General features: G+C 40.6%; 1 protein-coding gene across 2 annotated transcripts; it reads right to left on the reverse strand.

The window, feature by feature from the left end:
- Positions 1 to 226: 226 nt before the first annotated feature.
- LOC144043675 (14-3-3 protein beta/alpha-1-like) lies at positions 227 to 8,589 on the reverse strand. 2 transcript variants are annotated; one of them, XM_077557567.1, is made up of 6 exons: positions 8,423 to 8,589; positions 7,496 to 7,870; positions 2,259 to 2,382; positions 1,700 to 1,863; positions 1,508 to 1,603; positions 227 to 1,256 (listed from the first exon to the last, which is right to left on the reverse strand). In XM_077557567.1, the coding sequence occupies exons 2-6, from the start codon at positions 7,787 to 7,789 to the stop codon at positions 1,182 to 1,184; spliced, it is 753 nt and encodes a 250-aa protein (XP_077413693.1). In that variant the 5' UTR covers positions 7,790 to 7,870; positions 8,423 to 8,589; the 3' UTR covers positions 227 to 1,181. The 2 variants fall into 2 exon arrangements, with proteins under 2 accessions (XP_077413693.1, XP_077413698.1); XM_077557572.1 differs by having other exon boundaries at positions 8,427 to 8,562.
- Between the last annotated feature and the right edge of the window lie 9,675 nt (positions 8,590 to 18,264).

The raw sequence follows: 18,264 nt of genomic DNA on the forward strand, positions 1-18,264 counted from the left end.
ACAATTCTTTGGTTCTTGGTTCAGATCGCAGCTCGACTGTGTGGGTTTCATATGCTTGCGCGTTTTTTTCTTTCTTTCAAAGGGTATTCAAGACTACCGGTTATCTAAATGGTCAATAGGTGTGGTCGTGTGGATGAGTGATGGGCTTTTACAGCAAACTAGTTCAGTAAATAACCCACAACAAATTAGAATAAGGAGAGATATATTGAGCACACACACAACAGCATGGTTTATAAAATGATTTATTCATGTTAACATAGCTGTTACACAGGGATTCAAACGGTTCCACAAGGCTTTAGGGGACTACAATTGAATGAATAGCAAAACAATAGTGGTCCAAATCTCTAATGACAATCACTGGACAGACAAACAGACCACCCTCTTTTAGGATGTGTACAAACCTGCATTGAAAAATATTAAACTTGACACTTGAACTTTGTGTGTTACAGCATTTGTTCCCATTCCAGTGTAATATCTCAAGAGACATGCAATGACAGAATTGTCATCTTCTCGTTTAGAAGGTCCCATGTGTTGGTCAGTCAAGCCCCAGCGACCCCCCCTCCCCCATCCCTTCCCCCAAACAGACATGCTTTAGTGAAAGAGTGGCATTATAAAGTGAGGATTAATCCAATGGGGCACTACTATTGGCTGCCAGCATGCGTGAGCACTGGCATTCCCTGCAGCATGAAAACTATCTGAAGTGGAATTTCAGACGCTGTAACCGTACCACAATTGTGTATTTTTTTTTCTTTTTTTTAAACTTTTTAGACAGAGCAAGAAGAGGAAACTGACTAGAACCTGAACTAAAAATCCTTCTCATGGTGAACTTCCAGTTGTTCGATGTTAGGACGTTGAGTGTTTCTGCCTATAACTTTAGGAAAAGAGCATAATACCATGTCAAGCTATCAATACTTTTCTACAGCTGTAATTGCACATACTGAAAGGCCAGGGCACACACAAACCAAAGGAATGGAGGGATTTACTTTTACAGGTCATCATAATCTGTACTTTTTTTTTTCCTCCAATCAATTTTTTTTCATGATAACGATATATATTTTTTTCAGCAATGGGTTTTCATTGGAAGAATGTTGGATTGGAGCAATAAGGAATGATGGATGTGTAAAAAGTTTTTTTTTCTTTTTAATCCTTTTGTTGTTTTTGGAGGCCAAGGACTCTTTCTTCTAGTTCTCAGTTTCACCGGCGTCGCCTCTTTCTCCGGCGTCGCCCTCCTCGGCAGCATTGTCTGATGTCCATAGCTGAAGAGATGAAACGCAAGATACAATTTGCATTTTAAATACAATCCGACTGTGATCGTGCAGTTCTCATGCGATATTTTATCTCGACTAGCTTCAGAAATTGTTCGAGCACATGCTTCAGTGGACCAAATTCCTTTATAGTGCTACTTATTAGACACAGGTTATTTCAGTGGTACTGTACTTCCAAAGTTGAGCCAGCAGGCGCAAAAATAATAAAATATATAACTAATAATAATAATAGAGACACTTACTGTCAGATTGTCTCTGAGGAGCTGCATGATGAGGGTGCTGTCTTTGTAGGACTCTTCGTTTAGATGGTCGAGCTCAGCGATGGCGTCGTCAAACGCCTGCGAGCAAAATTAAATGGGGTGGGGGGGGGGGGGGGGAATTGACCGGAGAACGGGCTCTAAAGGTGGACAACAGCGTGGGGATTGTGCACAAACCTTTTTCGCGAGTTCACAAGCTTTTTCTGGCGAGTTGAGGATCTCGTAGAAGAAGACCGAAAAGTTAAGAGCCAGTCCCAAGCGGATGGGATGTGTGGGCTCCATGTCCGCGTTACTGATGTCAAAGGCTTCCTGGTACGCCTGTTGCGAGCACTCGATGATCTCTAATATATGTGTGTGTGAGTGAGTGAGTGAGTGAGTGAGTGAGAGTGAGAGAGAGAGAGAAAAACATACGAATCAGACAATGAAATGTACAAAAGTTCACTCCTTTGATACTTGCCTTTTAAAAAAGGGGCAAACAACTAAATTGCAGTTTATTAGGTGACATGTTGAACAAGTCAATCAGAAGGAAAAATGCTGATAGATCAAACCAGATTAACAGAGTATATGTGTCATCCACCCACTACCATGCCAACTCCTGAAATGAGGCCCCTGTGACATAATTTCCAGCCACGAGTGAGAAATACTAGGACACGTTCCTAGTTGGAGAGCAAACATATGAAGCAGGTTCTAACCACTCAAGTACGTGCAATCAAAAGTTAAATGCCATATTACTTACTTTTTTTGTTGTCTCCGGAAGCAACTTCAGCGAGGTATCTATAGTAGTCCCCCTTCATCTTTAGGTAAAAAACTTTGCTCTCTTGGTGTTTGGAGTTCCCAATTAAATACTTATCCAGCAGTGACTGCAAGAAGGAGGGGGGGAGGGTTGGAGTTAGAGAACAACAAACGCATGGTTAGATGCAGTGGTACAAAAATCAAACGCCTCAATGGGGTGTATATATTCTTTATCCTCTGCATTAAAGTTTTCTTTAGCTCCCCGAGTCAGACATATGCAAAGAGTTTGTTATAAAGCCTCCTGCTGACCAAAGCGCACACACTATAAGGTGCACAATGTGGGCCGGGAATGGATTCATGTCATTTCAATGTTGACAAATGATCCGTTAGCGTTTTCAGTTACAACCGTGATCGCAGAACTTAAAACTCTGAAGTGATGGCCCACTTAAGTTTCTAAGAATCTGAGCAGAAGACCCGGCATTTTCCCACCTTTGCCTATAAATCAAGAATCTAACCGATTGTGCTCGTGTGACACAAACAATACTTGTTGGCAAGGACAACTGCTTTTGTCACATCAGCACTCACTTGAAGACGCGAGATGCAAACCTTATACCTGGGTCCCGCCTTTGCAGAGTTCCCTTTCACACAGGTACCACCTCTATAAAGGCTTTTGTAATGCCACTAAAGTTGAAAAACTATTAATTTTTGGGATTTTTTTTTTTTTTACACAGAACTGTGACCCAGGGTTGGAACACAAGTTAGATAAGAGTTTGAAGGTCATCTTACACAGGCATAAAAAAAAAAAGAAGAAAAAAAAGAAAGAAGCTTAAATAGTGACTTTCACACTGTGTAGCGCGTGATGGAAAAAGTGTTGTGGTTTGAAATGCTTCAAGGCTGTGGATTCATTTTGAAGGTAAAAAAAGAAAAAAGAAAAGAAAAGGATGAGTCAAGCTAGCCGCCAGACCACCACGCGCTGCAATGGCCAACTTCAAAATAAAAGCCTACCAATTAATACATGGATGTCAATGCAATAGACGCACGGTGGTAGGCTTGTATTTCGAAGCTGAGCCTCGCAGTGCGTGGTGGCGAGCTTAACTTGTCCTCTTGACAACAAACAACTCAAGGCCATCCAAAATCATACTTAAGGTCGCCATTTAAGGACGCCAAGAAACTGCTGGTTAATTACGCCGTCAATGTGTGATACGGCACAAGTCTCCAGCTTGGCGGCTAGGCTGCTGATGGTGGTCGTGTAAACGTTGATCTGTATCTCAACATCTCTTGCGATTCAGAGTCATAGCACAACGTTCACATTAAAGAAAAGCCCCCACCACCTCAAAAAAAGGGTGTGTGTGAGACCAAATCCAGTGTGGTGCAACTAACTGAAAAATTTGGTAGCACCAGTGATACCAGTGCAAAAGTTTGTGGAGAGAACAGATCCGTAAGTGCCCAACCAACCCCACCTTGTCCGTGTGGCCCGAGGACAAACCAAATCAGAAAGGGAGCCGGCGAGGAATCCAAAATCAAGTCATGACCGTGCTTGTGCAATTACACTCCTTTTTTATTATTATTATTATTTTTATATACACGAACCCGCGCCGCCAGCACCGAGCGCAAGCGATGCCTTGCCGCCCGGAGCCAATTTACACTCCTTTAACCGCCTTTTCTTTTTATGCAGCTTTTTCCATCTGAAAACCAGTTCGTATCGCGACTGGTCCTGCATGTTTGTCGAGACTTCCCGTCACATTCATGAATGAATTTGGTTGTGTGTGGTGTGTTGATTGTGCAGTGTGGCTGCACATGGGGATTTTTTTTCTCTTCACGTGTGGGGTCACCATTTTAAAATCTTGCCATGTGAACCAGGCTGTAGCATAACCCCCCCCCCCCCTCCAAGAGGCAAGCATGACAGAAAAAAAAAAAAAAGTTATGAACCCACTGCCCTACGTCCTCTAAAAATAACATATTGCCCAAGGTGGATTACAGCTCTAACTACGAAAGCATAACCTGCGATTGCCCTCTAGGACTTGTCATGGGCCTTTCATCAGAGATTGAAGTGGAGAAAATGTGTCCCGCTTCAATTAAAGCACAGTGCAGATTTACCATCTGCGAATCGCCATAAACCTCAAACCTAATGAGGGAAAAAAAAAAAAGGAGGTTTGGATTCCATGCCTTGGCAGGAAGAAAGTGTCCTTGTCTGAGCCAAATCCCTCCCGGCAGCCACTCCCAAGTCACGTCCACAAGCCACCATTGGCTCGGTCAAAACATGCACATGCCTCATGTGCCGAGCATTCCTTTCCCCTGCAAGCTGCGCACAAAAGACAAGAGGAGAGATGCTCTCTTGACTGCGCTTTCGCACAAAGCTCTGATTTCAGTCACCGGCCCTTCACGACAGAGTGCTGCAAACGGCATCGCCAGATGAAAGGTCCGACTTGGTCGTGAATTCGCACGTCCGACAAAAATTTGTCTTCAAGCGTTGATGGCTTTCCAAAATGGAATTTGACCACAATTTAGGAAAAGCAGAGGGACACTGGGGGGGGATACATGTATGAAACCATAAATTATGGTTTTATTGCTCCGTCACAGTTTAACACTTATGTAAATGTATTTTAAGAAAAACTACACGGCCTCAAATCACCTTTTGTCGAGTCAGTTTCACAAATATTTAATCATTGTGCCTCATTAATGTATGACTGGTCTCTGGAGCGAGAGAGACAGTAGCTGTGAGTCTTGGTATGCGTTTACGCTTCTGGGGGAATTTTGACATTCACCTGTTAAAATGACAACTTTCACAACTAGGGATGCACGATAATGCTATTTTCAACCGATACCGATAAACCAGTAATTTTGAAAGTACAGATGCCGATAACCGATAAGTAAGCCGATAATTGTTTGCAAAATGAACTTGAATACAAATATACTTTCGAGTCCTACTATAAGTTTTAACGTTGAAACATTGCGTAAAGCATCATGAAGCTGAATTTTATTGACATCTCTGCTTCAAAGACAACCAGTAACTCATTTTGAGTTTGCCTAAACAAAGCAGACATGTTTTAAAAATGCAAACTCCCAGGGTAACATTTTGCTGAGATACAGTTAAGACAGGCCAAATTGGCGAAGAAGAGGGGAGGGGTTGAGTAGTCGGGCACAACCACAAGAAATGAACCAATGTGGTATGTCTGTTATTATCTGCGGATTTCTTTATCTGTACGACGTCAAATTGGTCGATAATTGCCGATGATTATCGGCCACCGATATTATCGTGCATACCTATTCACAATTTTAACCCCCCTAAAATGAAGCCTCAAAACTCCTTTGTACAAAAAGCTAACAATTACAAATGACCGTTGCCCATTACAATTACATCAAATTGAAAGTGCCCGACTTGTGAACTGGGGGGCCACAATCTCCAAGCCATAATAAATCCAAGTTCAACCAAACTCGCAGTCAGACAAGACACTTTGACCTCCAAGCATGTTGTAAGCAAGAACCTATGGTCTGTTACATATCATGTGTCCATCCTTCCTCACAGCCACTCATGGTCTAAAAGAGAGGTATTATTTGGAGAAAGTTCGCAGCCCGCAAGGCTTCTGCAGACGAGTTGAGACCTGAGGAGCGACACACCCTTCTGCAACACTCAGCAGAAGAAACACAAAAAGGCTGAGTCACTGGCAGGGAACATGCATGCTGAAAGTGAACAGCCCCTGCGGTGTGTCTCAGTCAGACAGTAGCCCCTGGGACATTACTGGAATCTTCCAATCAGATCTCTTCTAATCCACCACCAAAGCAGGATGGAAATAATGCAACGCACAATCCCTGCTGTTGCAATAGATTAATCAAGAAGTGAAATCATGCCCTGCCCCCACTCGTAGTCAAGGCAGGCTCGGAACTAGTTCAAATGTAGGCCAAAGTCATTAGCTTAAAAACATTGGCCTGTTGAAAGGTGTCCTGCTTATCTAGTGGGAACTAATTTTGCATATCAATTATTGCACATGGCTTGTCATATTAGCTATCTAGCTGCCACTGCCAGATGAGACAACATGGATACTAAAACACATTTAATGTACTAAATACATAAATTACCATAAAACACCACTAGGTGACAGCGCTGCTGTTTGTCTTTTATCTGTCAGGCATCTTTAAAGTTGAGCAAGTTTTCCTTTATGTTTTAAATTTAACAATTTCAGTCTGTTAATGTTAAAATGTTACTTGAAACGTCAACTTTGTCGTTATTGTATTCTACTGGCATCAGAGCGTTTAATTCGCAGGGAAATTTCGAAAATGTGAATTTTGCGAGTCATCCAGCATCCAAAAATTGATTGGCTGTGACTTTAAAGGTTCTACTATTAAAAAATAATAAATAAATAAAATCTCAATGGATGATCCTATCTGTTTGATCCAAAAATCTTGATTCACAAAAAAGCAGGAGCAATGAGAGGAGGAATTCACAAAACTTCCTTGTAAATGCCATTTCTTTACTGAAATAGAGCCAAAAAGGAAAAGAGGGTGATAGCATTTGACAACAAAGTGGACTGAAATAGCCAACCTAATTCTATGCAGCAATGAATTATGTAATCAGGCTGAAATTATGATCATGAGGCCTATGAATTAAGGTTAACCGAACGCCTAGATACGACAAATTAAATCTTAAAAGCCAATTCAAATAAAGGAAATGGAATAGTTGCACTGCAGCATTTGAGTTTGTCACAAATGACAGTATACAGAATGTTGGCGAATCCTTAAATAAAAATCAGTAACTAAATCACAGCTGTGAATCTTCTTGTGCCATGTCATTGCCTTTGTGTTCAGTATTTTGTAAAATAAATAAATAAACAATACATGTTAGAACTAAGCAAAGTAATGGCTCACCCGTTCCTTGATGAGCTGCACATTTTGTTCTTTAATCAAGTTTGAACTGGTTAAGAAATGCAGTCAAGTACTATTGAAGCATTCACTCAATTGGGCTCCCTCGTGGGATGAAATCAGTATCAAATGGCTTTAATTTAATCTAACATCACCTATCATGTTGTGAGCTTTGAAAATTGTTGAAACTTTGATAGCGGTGCACCAAATTATTTGATAGCAGTGTAACAAATTGTTTGACTAGTGGATGTATGTATATCTTCATCTCTTTGCTACTCCGAATCAAGTATTGGGAAATCACCAATTGGACTCCGGTATGTTAAATTACTATGTCTGGCTCTTTGGGAATTGAGATTATAGAGAAGAAGAAAAAGGGACACGTACCAAAACGTTGTTGCAGATTTCTTGCAGCTCATTCTCCACTTTCTCCCGATATTCCTTAACCAGCTGCAGCTTCTTCTCACTAGTTTCGGACTTGGCTTCGATACTGGAGAGCACCCTCCATGAGGACCGCCGGGCCCCCACCACGTTCTTGTAGGCGACCGACAGCAGGTTCCTCTCCTCGTTCGTCAGATCGTCGCCCTTCTCCGTCACCTCCTTCATGCACTCGGCCATGTCGTCGTAACGCTCGGCCTGCTCTGCCAGCTTGGCCTTCTGGATAAGATCCGATTTCTCCATAGTTTTTTGTATAGTTGTTTGAGGAGCGATGGATCAAGACAAGACGGACGGGGCGAGCGAGCGAGAGTCGGGGACTGTGAACTGGGAGTGGAACAAGGAGTGGCGTTATTTCCACAGCGGCGTGACAGGCTGACAAAAATGACACATTTGGAGAAAACTGAAAGCGGGGGTGCACGCCATCAATTGTAACTCACAGTAACACTAGCTACAATTCATTGTAACATTTAACCACATCAACGTCTTTAGTGCGTCTCCGTCGCTTTGGGGTATAATTGCGCTTTAACACGATTACGTAACGGTCATCTCGTGTAATATTGCGAAGTGAATAATTCAAGATAGTTTCAAATGAGATTCGAGCACCGAAAACGGGGCTGTTAAATAGCCGAGCTGAGTCACGTCGGTACCGCAGCCCGCCACAAAGCTGTCTGGAGGGACTAGCTAGGTACAAAAGCTAGCCTAACGAAGCTAACGCTGCAGGTTTAAGCTAACGGGCCACTCCTATCAATGGAAAAAGTGTCAACGAAAGCGCAGCTCACGAAAACGGACCACGTCCTATTTGATCACACTTGCCATCAGAAAGAAGTCTCGGACGCTTACTAGAAGGTACGAAATGAAATATTCGACGTATCTCACCTACAGAGGTCCGAATTCGCTTCACAATTTGGTCCGATTCGATGGATTGGGCAGAAAGGCAAAGAACAAGCAGCGGCAGCTAAAGTCCAACTGAACTTGATTAAATGGGGGCGGATTATCTATGGTCGACTCTCCAATTGTAAATCGCTATCTCTTTTGAGTGACAGCATATTTTTGGGGTGCCAGCGAATAAACATTAAACGCGGGGGTGAGAGGCGGGACTTCAAAGTGTAGTTTGACAGACCGGAACGCTGCAGCGGCTGGTCGCACGGGGTTTCCTCCAATTAGAGCAAGGGAGACGACGTCATCGCGTTGCCATGGTGAAATCGGTCCAATCGCTCCCTACTTTGGCACGACGTGTGGACACTATGGCGGGCGTGGCACGATCACACACTCAAACGCACAATGCCATTTTATTCAGCTTTTATTTGAATATTTTTCCTCCTAAATGAGCATTTATTAGTATGGCAAGATAACCAAAGACTATATAATTGTTAATATACTTATTTTAGGCACTACCCAAAAAAAAAAAAGGTGGTAAAAATGATTCAATTCAAGATGCGTTTGCTGTCAGTCATATTCTTGGGGAAAAATGGCCTCGGAAAAAGATGATTGTTACTATCCTTAAACAAATTCAAACCTAACTGCCCTGACCTTTGTACTCGCTTATGCCCCACCCTTCTTAAGTCATAGGAAGGAGGCACACTGATGAGCCACTGAGGCCATGGAAAGGAGCTCTCTTGCATTATGTGTAAAACACATAACTTATAGATGATGTACATGGCACAACTGTGTGCTGTTATTTTGTGTGTGTGTGTGTGTGTGTGTATTTTTGTACTAGATTGATGTTTTGTATCATTACAATGTGATACTGGTGAAGGCCCAGGTACCAAACTCACAGTGTACGACGAGTTTATAACTGATGTGGTCTTGACTGAAACATCTAAGTACACAATGTCAATTTTAACTTTCTTCTTCTCCAAACCACACCACCTTCCTCCCCGATGGGACGAGATCATGGAGACTCTCCAGCGCACACACTGTGAAGTAGGCCAGAGGGTACCGAAACGGCAACATTTGCTCTCAACAGGAAAGAACATAAAGGCTAGCATCCTGTACGCAACCAAATGAAACTAGGGCTCTCTCTCTCTTTTTTTTTTGCTTTTACAGACTCACATTTGCCTTCCAGTCAAGGAAATAAGACATCTATTTTGATCACTACAAACAGTATTCTGAGCTATAGAGTGTCTTGTCCACAGTAGGCCAGATGGCTAGAAATAGCAATATTAATAGGATATGAAATCCCACGGCGTCAGCTCTAGATTTGAGCCACTCCAGTTGATATTAGCGAGCAGCGGGCCTTCTGTAGCACGTGATCCGATGTTTCATGCAGATATCATGTGTGAAACAGTTTGAGTTGACTCCCGAGCATGAAGATATTCAATAAAATGGAAATACTAAAAAAAATACGAACGCTGTGCATCAATTTGGATGAATGGGTGTAAGAATACTGTACATTTACATTTTTATTCATAAGAAGGTTACTGCCTAAAGAAAGCATTGCTATGATATATAACGAACAGAGCCTCAAAATTGGAGTCCTGAGGTCAGACACTTGAGGAAAAAAAAAACGCCTCAAATGTTACAAAACAAAACTGTGTCATGTCTCTGAAATCTTCAGCTTACTACTCAACAATGCGGATTGGAGGAGAAGCTGGACATGATTCAATTTTGAACCAGATAGAATAAAGACTGAAGAGACTATGAAGTCAAGACAGTGTATTCTGCTAAAGCTAGTGGCTAACATTAGCCACTTTCAGTACTAGCTCCTAGCTAGGTAGCCACCATCTGTCTAGCTATGTGTGACATCACTTGATTATATAGTAATCAGTCAAGAAATGTATTCTTTTTTTCTTATGGGAAAAGTAGTTTGGAAGTAGATCAATGTCATGAAATGGATTGTGTTAAAGGTTTCCATTTATGAAACATTCTTGTGTTTTCAACACTCATAATAGTATGATGAGGAGCGACTGCTTGTTTTTCACACTACAACCGATACTGTAAATCACGACTGAGTAAAATCCTTAATAGGTGTGCCTCTCACTGCATAGTGAGTGGGAGCCTGTCGCATGGCAATTAGGCCTTTGTTCTTCAGTTCACTACGCCTTTCTCACCTGTAATTAGAGCTGATTAAAACAAACGTAGTCGGTACGTTCAAACACAAATGCAAGCGCACAGACTGAAGAAGAAATATGAAGAAGAGCCCTGCAGGCTTGGGATCGTGTACATTTGAGTGTAGGTCTGTAAGACGCTCTGGTATGAAAAATAAATGACACCCTATGTCAATCAATTGTACACACCTTCTTCCGCAGTCCAATGCATGCGACATGCTGCAGAGCTGCAGAGCTGCAGCATTGGATACTTCAGAGCCGCCAAGCACCACTGCACCCGGCTGCACCATCCCCTCCGCCCCTCCGCGCCTGGGAAGAAAGAGTGAGGTCCAACAAATGCTTTTAACATTGCGTTGTTTTTTTTTTTTTTCTGCTGCAGCAGATAAACTGCAATGTCAGTCAATTATTGATGGGCGGTAATTACCCTCACAGCCGCACTGGCCGAGTCAGCGGCAGAGCTTTTGGCCTGGTCCAGTGAGAGATCAGTGCTGAATGAAGTGGAAAGAGACAATCCAATGTTGATGTGGACGCCATTTTATTATTCGGACTCCATTAATCCTAGAGTGAGAAAGGCAAGATCATCTGAGCACAGACTAAAAAAAATGAAACAAACAATAAAAATGATGTCATAGAGTTTGTAGAATTTCATTTCAGTTACTTGTATATGAGATCATTTTTGCCCCATTAAAATTGACTAAAAAGCTGTGTGATCAGTTGTAGCAGTGACAACTTGTGAGACGTTTGGAGGTTGAACGTACAACGGTGATTGTGGCTCTCCTTGCCCCCATGCAAGGTCATTATTGTCTCTTGTTTATTTTTCCCTTTTATTTTACTTCAAGGGAAAGTCAACCCTTTTTTATTTTTTACAATAATATTTTCTATGCAGCCCCGCTAGTCTTAATATGTTATTCTGTTTAATATTGCGTTAGTGGAATATGAGTTAATCAGCAAAATCCAGCAGTTTTTATCAATATCACAAGGCGGCCATTTTGATAATTGCTGTCGAGTGAAAATGACATCATAGTTGCTCAGGTCTCAGGTAACAACCAATCACAGCTCAGCTTCGGAAAGCAAGTGAACTGTGATCGGTCATTGCCTGAGCCCTGAGCAACTGTGATGTCATCTTTAGGCGACAGCAAGTGGCAAAATGGCCGTCCCCTGAGATGGATAAAAACGGCTGGATTTTGCTTCATAACTCATATTCCACAAATGTAATATTAATCAGAATGTCATGTTTAGACTTGGGAGGTCACATATGACAAATTATTGTCAAGAAATGTTTAAAGTTGACTTCCACTTTCACTCAAGTTCATAACTTCTTACTTTATTACTGTTCATTTAATTTGACTTTAAAAAGTGCCAAATATGTTTTTCACACTGGCAATGAAAAATATTCATATGCTACCATAATAGCTTGTACATGTAATAAATGTGTCCGTTTTGAACTAATTCGTTATATTTTACTTTAGAGGTGCTTGTTCATCTATCTGAGACAGCTTGATGTTGACTCAATATGCAGTGAAAGTGTGGAGGCACGAAACCAGCAGAGAAGCGTGAAACATCCCACAACGGATGGCGAAAGCTGTTGTGATTCAACCTTGTTGTAGCAGTTTGGCGATGGTGTGGAGGAGGAATGAAGTGTTACACAACAGTATTCCCACCCGAAGTGGGAGACTTTCTCTTTCAGTTACCACCTATATGTCCTCCTTGTTTCATGTTCATACCCTCTTCCGTGTGGACCCCACCAGACAATGTATCATCAAAATTTCTTAAAGCTTGGAAGGCACATGTCTGAATCACGACTACTGAGTAAGCGCTCAGTCACATCCACCGAGCCTCCTTTCTTTCTTCCACGCAAGCCTCTCCCTTCCGCCTCTTTTGTGAGGTAAAATGCAATGGAAATTTTGTTTTTTTTTAATTTGTTCGACACTCCCTGTGGTTCTACTACTGACGTATCCTCCCTCAGCACCGCAGCACCAGTGAGAGTGGTCAATGTTTGAATCTATTTGCCACATCCAGACCTGGAGATGGGCATAATTGCAGTGCAACTGTGTACAATAGCGTTACCATGTTGGTTTCTATGAGTCATCAGTGGGCAGTGAAATAGAAAAGAAAGTTGCTGCTTTGAAATGAAAAGCATACAGTACACTTGACTTTACAAATGTATACATTTGGCAACTGCACTCTAAAAACAATTGGGTCAAAAGTAACCCAATTATGGATCAAAAATTTGACCCAATTTTGTGTCAAGAATTGGGCCATGTTGTATAAAACAACCCAGAAATTGACCCAAGTAGAAGATCTGACCCCACTTCACGGGTTGTTTTATACCAAATTACTTTTTTTCTTTTTCAAAACAACCCAAAAAGTTGGGTCACCCAACTAGACGATCTGAGCCAACTTTATGGGTTGTTTTATACAAAATGACACAATTTTTGACCCAAAATTGTGTCAAATTAACATGTTATTATTATTATTATTTATATATATATATATTATTAATTAATAGTAGAGGATCTGACCCAACTTTCTCCGTTGTTTAATGCAAAATTGCTTTTTTTTCTTCTTCAAAACAACCCAGAAAATCGAAAGATTGTCCATTTGGGTCAATTTGACCCAACGTTCTCGGTTGTTTTATACAAAATTACCCCATTTTTGACCCAAAGTTGGGTCAAACTAACCCAAGTTGAGGATCTGACATAACTTTATGGGTTGCTTGGCACAAAATTGCATTATTTTATTTTTTTTGCAAAACAACCTAGAAAGTTGGGTCAAATTGACCCAAGTAGAGGATCTGACCAACTTTATGAATTGTTTGATACAAAAAAAAAAACGTGTTTTTTTTTTCTGGTACAAAACAACACAGAAAGTTAGCTCAAATTGGCCCAAGAAGAGGTCGGTCCATTTGTGACCCATTGTTGGGATATTTTTTGACCAGACTGTTTTTAGAGTGTGGAGTTCTTGGTTGTCAGCCAATGGCAACAAAATAGAAAAACAAACAACACCATGCACATTCACACCTGAATTTAGAGCGGTAGTTCTTAACTTGGGTTCAATCGAACCCCAGGAGTTGGTTCAGTCAGTCTCAAATGTCACCGCCCATTTTTGAAAAGGTGTTGTTAGCGGGCCATTCTGAACGTGCACCCCCACTGTTACGAAACAGTAGGGCTAATTAATATAGCCTAACGACAAGAACCACCTCCACACTGAGTTTCTCAGCTAATGTTAAGCTTGGCTGGTTGGCATTCCAAAGCGAAAGAGCCACTTTGATGTGGTGTGTCTCGGATAAAACCAAAACACTGGGGCACTCATTTTTATTGTGTATATATGGGAGGAATATAGCATTATATCAGTGTTGGCTTCGTATGATAACTTACAGTATTTTATTGCTCCATGAAAGTGTTGTGTAATGCAGTATGTCTCTTTTAAAATGGAGGCAAATGTTTTCTTTTTTAACCAACGGCCATTTTGATAATGAGCCAAACTTGACTGTTATTTTCTATTCTCAGTTGAAACGTTAGGCTCCAAAGATCCCTGCATGTGATCCAATGCTACAGTATGTTCCCAGTGTGGCTCAGCAGGCTGTAGCTCTCCCAGTCCTGGCCAGGGGGGCTTTTGGCTCCAGTGGCAGAATGGTGATGTCAGCAGGCTTGCAGACTCAATTATTCACCAGCATGCCTCATTTCCGATGGATTTATTGACTGACAAGTTTGGAGCATTTTTCCAGTGCACCCCTGGTAATGCATTAACATATCCTGTGTTTTTTTTTTTGGTGTCATATATAATGTCAATTTACGATGTTGCGAGCAAGCATCATCTACACAGTTGGACTGAAGTGGTTCCGTCCGTTTGTTAATCCGAGCGGTTTTGCAGGCCGACATTAACAGAAGGTCACGGCACGTGCTGCTTTCATTCCGCAGCACTAGGCAGGATTGTGGTAGCTGTTACATAATGCAAATGTGAGGGCAAATTTCAACGATTCTGAGTTTTCTCACTATCACACACCCACTTGCTGAAAAGAAGAAGAAAAAAAAAAACAGACACCAAAGCAATTGCATGTCTTCACCTACTTGTGTAAAAAAAAAAAAAAAGTGTGCCATCACTTCACATGAGCGCCTAACTGGTCGCAGCGCTCCATGTCTTTCGTGGTCTGGCCCCGCATGCCTGTGGGGCACTGATTGGCACAGAAGATAAAGTTAGTAACAGCAGAGATGGCTCGTGTGGGGGGTGGGCAGGGTGGTTCGGAGTAGAAGAGCCAGCAGCACTGTGCAGCAGGTAAAGGAGGTCATGGCGCTGAATCAAAGCCATGGCAGTCAGGTGAATGCAAATTGCTACCTCAAATATGGTGCTGCTGTTATCTCTGTTTAAACGTCTCAGTGCAGTTACTTTTATAGTAGTGTTGCGCAACTACTGGAAACAATGGAGGCGCTCTTTATGACACTGGTAATAGTCCAAGTACACATTACTTGAGATTGTAATGTTTATCTCTCTGTGACTTCCGACAAAGAGTTTGTTTTTTTAATATGCAACTTCCTGTCGTCAAGCTGGATTTTTATGGTTGTATTAAATGTTGGTGATTGTACAGCATTAAATCAACTTCAGTGATAATTTGCATAATATAGTAAAACTTTTCACCAGTTTGATCAGATTTGCTCACGAGCATTGCTCTCTTTCATAATGGGTATTTTATTTAGATAATAAACATTAAAAAAAAAAATAATAATAAAAACATTTTTTTTGGTCTTGCTTTATCTCATTTGAAAAATAAGATAATGCGTGCATTGTCAGAAGCTTTCAAACTGATCATTGCTCATTTAAAAAAATCTATGTCTTCATGATGGGCAGAAAATAAAGCAGATAAATTAATAATAACTTAAGTTCAAATTGTATAATACAGAAATATATTTTTGTGTATGCATCAATCAAACATTATTATAATCGGAGTTTCATTAATATTACTATATATATCAAAAATATGAAATCTGGAATAAATAAGTAATACATCTATCAGTATACACATATTTAAAAATATTTTTTGATATAATACATTAATTTATTTTAGTTTTATAAATATATGAATTTTTTAAATCATATGTAATTATGTATTAATAAGATTAGCTTTTATTTTATTGCATTAGCAATATTAATAATATTAATATTTATTTACTTATTTATTTATATGTATTATACTTCATATATTTTCATAATGGAAATTCATTAAAAAAATTGTAACTTATAAATATTTAAACATTAAAAATATCTAAATATATAAAGTAAAGTTTCTTTAAAAAAAAATTACATTACTTCTTTTTTTTTATAACGTATTTTCATTTAGAATGATCTGATTTTGACAAATACTTTGACCTCTGTCACATCTCATCAAATAAGGTTGTAATCTTCTGTTATGTTGTAATCTTCTGTTATGTTACATACGGCTATATGTTGTACCCTTGGACTAGAATGAGATGTACCTTCAACCATCCATCACCCTATTATCACAAAGGTCAGGGTGAGTTGGAGCCTATCCCAGTTGACTTTGAGCGAGAGGCGGAGTACCGCTGGACTGGTTGCCAGCCAATCACAGGGCACTTGTTTAGGCAAACCACCATTCACATTCAAGAACAGTATTCAATTAACCTACTGTAAGAAGCATGTTTTTGAATGTGGGGGGAAGCATCTATCCAATCATGAATCCAGACTTCTACTAAACAGTTTATTCTTTTCAGGGTTGCTATAAGGTTACTCGCCTTAGATTGCCAATCAGCTGACAAACCCTTCCTGTTTTTAGCTATTAAGATCCCAGATCTTCCTTTGTTGATTTTTATAAGTGACAAATAAGTCTTAAGTCTTGGTGGATGTCTGTTCTCTTTTTTGAGTATTATGTAAAGTCCACTTGCAGTAAAATCTATATTTGCTACAGGCGTTGAGCCAGGACTGGTACTAATATCCTGCTTGTGCCTATAAACACACAAAGGATATCCCTGGAGGAAGTACCACCTCTTCTCTGTCCTGCTTCCAACAGGAAGGATTCGTGTCCCAAATATGGACACAACTTCCCCTGCAGTCAATAACAGAAATGTTGCAGTTTGACTTTTGACGTTGTAATGTGAGATCTTGTTTACATCACGTCTGTCTTTGTAAAGTATGGCGAGAATTAAATTAGTGACTGTGTGTGAGCTTGCCTTATCTATTCTAAACATGTTTTTTTTTCTTCCTTTCATGAAAGTGCTTGTTGAGAACCTCCTCTCCTCTCCTCTCCTCTCCTCTCCTCTCCCAAGGTGACCTCACTCAGTTATAATGCAGCAGCACTATCTACCCTCCTCCCTTACCCTCCCTCCTCCTATGTGCCATGGATCCTCCATCTGCTGCTTTGCTCCTCTTAAAAGCCTTCTTCTTTCTTTTTTTCTTTTACTCTGGACAAGCACAGGAGACGACAAACCTTACTTTAGATCTGTTACATTTGAGGATTGCCATCCCTGTTCTAAACCAAACCAACTCCAGCAAGTAATGTAACCTATAGCTTTTTTATTTGATCATTTATGACTGAATCACCTTCTAACTAGTGTATTAACACCTTCAGCTGTTCACAATGGGTACTGATGCAAGCCTGGCTGGATTCAGGTTCGAATTTCCCACCCTCTGTCTGCGAATGTGACGTCATGTGCGCATTGTGTACCTGAGGAAGGGGATGTGTAGTTTCATTTTTCGGCCACAGGTGGCAGTAGCGATGCGAAATTCAATTTTCACTGTGCAGTCAAGTTAAATATTTTTCTTTACAATATATTCTATGTGGCCCAACTGTTCGAAACACGGTATTCGGATTAATATTGCGTTTGAGGAATACGACTGAAGCAGCAAAATCAACCTGTTTATCCATTTCAAAGGGCGGCCATTTTGCTACTGTTGATGTCATTTTCTGTCGACAGCAAGTGGCAAAATGGCTGCACTACGTACAGTAGTAACACTTAATAAAACAATTTTTTCAGTACTTTCTCTTTCATTGTCTTTTTATACAATACTGTTATATGACTATTTTTGTATTGTATAGATATTTTTATTTTTTCTGTCTTTAAAAATGACATATAACAGCAACAACAACAACAAAATTGTTTGGTTAGGTGGCTCCAACAGATTAATGGAATTTCAATTAGTTTTGATGAATACATCAGGGAAAAAAATCGAACATTATTCTGTTTTTTTTAGGCACAATATTTGAAACAGCTCCCATCTTGGATGTCATCATACACTTCAAGCTGTCTAATGTTGTGGCCAAATGTTATGGCAATGCATGAGATATTATAGTAAGGAGGCCGTAAAAATCCCCCTCCCCCCCCCCCTTTATTTGGCTCTTGAACTATTTGGGGAAAACCTGGCCATAAAGTACAATACAGAATGTGTTGTATTGTCAGCAGTTGAGCTCTGATGTTTGCGTTCATACAAATAACTCATTTGTGCTGTTATATTGCTCTCAAATTGGGTGTAGCGTGAACAAAAGTGAGCTTTTTGCACACTCAGACGTCGTGATTCATCTCTGGCGAAACATCTTTCTTTACTTGGCACGTCACTCTCCCACACCCTGACTTTGACTGTTGCCATGGAGACCAAGGACAGTTGGGGAAAAAAAAGAGAAGTCGCTCAGTGCGTAACCTTTACACAGCGAGGTCAGACGGG

Source organism: Vanacampus margaritifer, chromosome 1, assembly GCF_051991255.1.
Source record: "Vanacampus margaritifer isolate UIUO_Vmar chromosome 1, RoL_Vmar_1.0, whole genome shotgun sequence".
In the NCBI taxonomy this organism is placed as follows: domain Eukaryota; kingdom Metazoa; phylum Chordata; class Actinopteri; order Syngnathiformes; family Syngnathidae; genus Vanacampus; species Vanacampus margaritifer.